At 35.7% G+C, this 3,573-nt stretch overlaps 1 protein-coding gene across 1 annotated transcript; it reads left to right on the forward strand.

Moving 5' to 3' along the window:
• Positions 1-1,453: 1,453 nt before the first annotated feature.
• Positions 1,454-3,312, forward strand: LOC143534495 (2S seed storage protein-like). Its single transcript, XM_077028965.1, has 3 exons — positions 1,454-2,022; positions 2,178-2,455; positions 2,903-3,312. Exons 1-3 carry the CDS (start codon positions 1,573-1,575, stop codon positions 3,186-3,188), a joined length of 1,014 nt encoding a protein of 337 aa, XP_076885080.1. The 5' UTR covers positions 1,454-1,572; the 3' UTR covers positions 3,189-3,312.
• Positions 3,313-3,573: the final 261 nt, after the last annotated feature.

Here is a 3,573-nt window from a genome sequence, read left to right on the forward strand (position 1 = left end):
ATAAGTAAGCATATCAGGCCCGGTTTTTGGGCTGTGCAATCCGTGCATTGGCACGAGGCCCAAAAGTTCAAAGGGCCCAAAGGTTTTTCTTCGGCATGCCGCCGATGATTTATTGTACCGGTGACTCGGTGAGCTTGTGATATGCAGAGAAGAAGAAGGAAATAAGGAAGACAAGGATGATGGTTGAAAAAAATTGTGTATGTATTTAATATATTAGGCTCGATTCCCAAGAGTAAAAGTAAACGCTTTAATTATTTATTAGGTTATATTATTTATTTATTATTAACGTTTATATTTGTATATAATATATTTATTGTTTATGAAAGTGATTTTGATTTGATTCAAAAGTTATTATATACATTATATATTTACTTCAGGTCATATTATTTTTCATAATTGTGTGACACAGATCTTTTATTATTTTATGCATGGAATCTTTCTTTTTTTTTTTCTCAAATATGCATTGGTTAACAAGAGGATAGACACAAATCAGGCGTTAAAACTCGATAAAATATATTGAATATTAATAAACATAACTATACAACAAGAGAAGAAAGAGTCTAAATTGTTATATGTAGCAATTATTGGTAACCCAACCTTGCGTATATCAATTATTGATGTAAAATATTTCGACCCTCCAGCTTAAAACTTATGGTTCCCAAAACATTAGTAGAGCCTCAAAAACCGTTTAAGTAAGTTCGATCCTTTTAATACGCTACTTTTGACCTGCTTATGTTATGACAATTGTATTCGTATTATGATTTTTTAAAATATAATTGATGAGTTTATATTATAAGGAGGCCCAAATTTTATCTCTTACGGGGCCTAAATTTTTTTTATCATTTTCGAGGACGGGCCTGAAGCATATGATATCTTAAAAAAAAATCTAAAGATAGAACTCAATAACTTTATAAAAGAATTTTTATTTTCCTTCTCAGAATGGCAATTCAGAAAGTACAAAACAACAAGAAATCAACACAATAGGAATGAGCTTATAAAAGTTGATTTTGGTTACTAAATAACTATAACAACCTCATACAAAAATTAATTGAAAACAAAACACTGTAAAATATACGTGAAACTGGTGACATCATCTAAAGAGATATAGACTATAGCTTGCAGTTGTTACAACTAAATCTCATTTTTTTATTGCGACCAAAGCTCACTACTAGAAAATCGAGTATTATTGACTACTCTCACTAAAAAAATAATACATGATGGCTACTCTTCGATATTTTTGATGGATCAACGACAAATAGCTTAATCTATGGGACATTGGGACCACAAACACTAGTTAGCTATTCTTTGAAGATTACTGTTTAGTCATGGTGACCAATTTTTTAACAGAGTAATTTCAACAATCCTCGACAAAATTTCAAAAAAAAAATTGTCGTATAGTCTTTCTAGGAACTTGATTCAAAATTCAAATTTTGTTTTCTTAAACTCTTGCTACTTGGCTGTGTCATAACATAGGATTCCAATCCACGTGGAGCCAGTTCACCATATATCTACAACAAGAGTGTTGACACCATATAGATACTCCCAAATATCACTCCACTTGCCATAGTTTTCATGTGGCAACTCGTACGTGTTGCTCAACAATCATCATATCATGCCACGGATTACATCACCTCTCCACGTATATACCTCCATGCAAACCCTAAATCCACTATATATACCCACCACCACCACCATACCCTAATTCACACCACCACCACAACAACAATGGCAAAGATAATAGCTCTCGCACTCGCCTTCACCGCCCTCGTAGCATTCGCTACAGCCCACACTACCATCGTCACCACCACCATCGAAGAGAATCCAGTGTTCCAAAAGGAGAAGCCATGCAGGCAACCCTTAGAGGGAAAACGGTTCGACCAGTGTCGTATGTTCCTCCAGCAACCCCAGTTCTCTTTCCAAGAACAGTTCCCTCAGATGGGAGAGCCCCAGGAGTTCTTGGAGGAGTGTTGCAAAGAGATTAAACGTTTCGACGAGCCTTGCCAATGCAAGGCCGTGAAGCAGGTAGTTAAACTCTTAAGTGTCTGTAATAAAAGGTGTAAATATATAACCTTTTATTGATAATAATTGTATTATATACTTAACATATATTTACATATATAATACTATATCTACATTTAACTATTAACATTTGTTTAATTACATTGTGCTTAACACAGGCCTTCCGGGAAGCCCAGAAGGAGATGCAAGAACAACAAGGACAGCTGTTCGACCCGTTCTTCGGTCATCAGCAGACCCAACAGTTGAGGGAGAAGGCTCAGGCTCTCCCTAACCTATGCAACCTCAAATCCAGACAATGCAGCATTGGCAAAATCACCACCTCTGTCACCCAAGAAGACAACGCCCAATTCGGCCTTCGCCGCCCCGTGCGGCCCTTTGGCTCCCAACAACAATGCAGCCAAACCGATATCCAACGACCGGTCCAAACATGCCAAAGGTATACTATTCATATTCTTGATATTTTATAAACTGGGCTCGATACTAAAACCAGAATTAAATACTATATACTCCCTCCGTTCCTCTACAAGTGTCATGGTTTGAAAAACACAAAATTTAAGAAAGTTTGAATGATTGCACTTTTTTCTTAACAAATGACTATAATGCCCTTGACATATATAAAAAGACAAATTTAAGAAACTTTGAATGATTGCATTTTAAGGGTAAATTTGTAAATTAATTAATAAAGTTTGAAAGTAGACATTTGTAATGAGACAAACTAAAATGGAAATGTGGACAAACGGAGGGAGTATTCCAATATCATCATGTAACAACGTACATATATATACATATATATATATACAGTATTCCAATATCATCATGTAACAACGTACATATATACATATATATATATATACAGTTTGATAAATTAAAATAATTTGAACAGGTACGTCTCACAACAAGTCAGCTCCCCTAGAACACTTCTGATGAGCATCAACCAGAAGCAAGGACAACAGCAAGAACTTCAAGAATGCTGCAACGAGCTCCAGTACATCAAGAAGGAGTGTCAGTGCCCGGCCATTATGGAGGTGGCTCAGAGAGTGATGACTCAGCCGCAGCATAAAGCTGGATTTTTCGGTGGTGATAGGAAGGATATGGTGAGGCAGGTGGTTCAGAGTCTGCCGAATGAGTGCAACTTGGAAGTCCAGCAATGCAGCATCCCCTTCGCATAGAGAAGTTGTATGAAGGAGCAATAATAAATTAGATCTCTAGCTACTAAGTTCGTCTAGGTTTATGGCTTTGAGATCCTAATGATGAGAATAATAATAAACGTTGTCTCTTATGTAATCGTTGCTTTCATCTTATTATTTTAATATAATGACTTGGAAGTTAATATAATGACTTGAAAGTGAAAAGTGACTCAGTGCCATGAAGATTCCAAATCTGATTTTTGAAGTGTTTTGCATCTTGTAGTATTAACACAACTACAAAAGGTCAATATTTTGCATCTTTGCATCTCGTAGTAGTATATGACTTGAAAGTGAAAAGTGACTCAGTGCCATGAAGATCCCAAATCTGATTTTTGAGTGTGTTTTGCATCTTGTAGTATTAACACAA

Source organism: Bidens hawaiensis, unplaced genomic scaffold (assembly GCF_021521415.1).
Source record: "Bidens hawaiensis isolate Kalapana, Puna unplaced genomic scaffold, B.hawaiensis_p1.1 tig00010169_1, whole genome shotgun sequence".
In the NCBI taxonomy this organism is placed as follows: domain Eukaryota; kingdom Viridiplantae; phylum Streptophyta; class Magnoliopsida; order Asterales; family Asteraceae; genus Bidens; species Bidens hawaiensis.

Excerpts from the sequence above, each read along its gene's own strand:
- LOC143534495 (XM_077028965.1), top strand. The coding sequence starts at position 1,573 with ATGTGGCAACTCGTACGTGTTGCTCAACAATCATCATATCATGCCACG. Across the intron at positions 2,023-2,177 it reads AATGCAAGGCCGTGAAGCAG|GCCTTCCGGGAAGCCCAGAA; the intron begins GTAGTTAAACTC and ends TGCTTAACACAG. Across the intron at positions 2,456-2,902 it reads CCGGTCCAAACATGCCAAAG|GTACGTCTCACAACAAGTCA; the intron begins GTATACTATTCA and ends TAATTTGAACAG.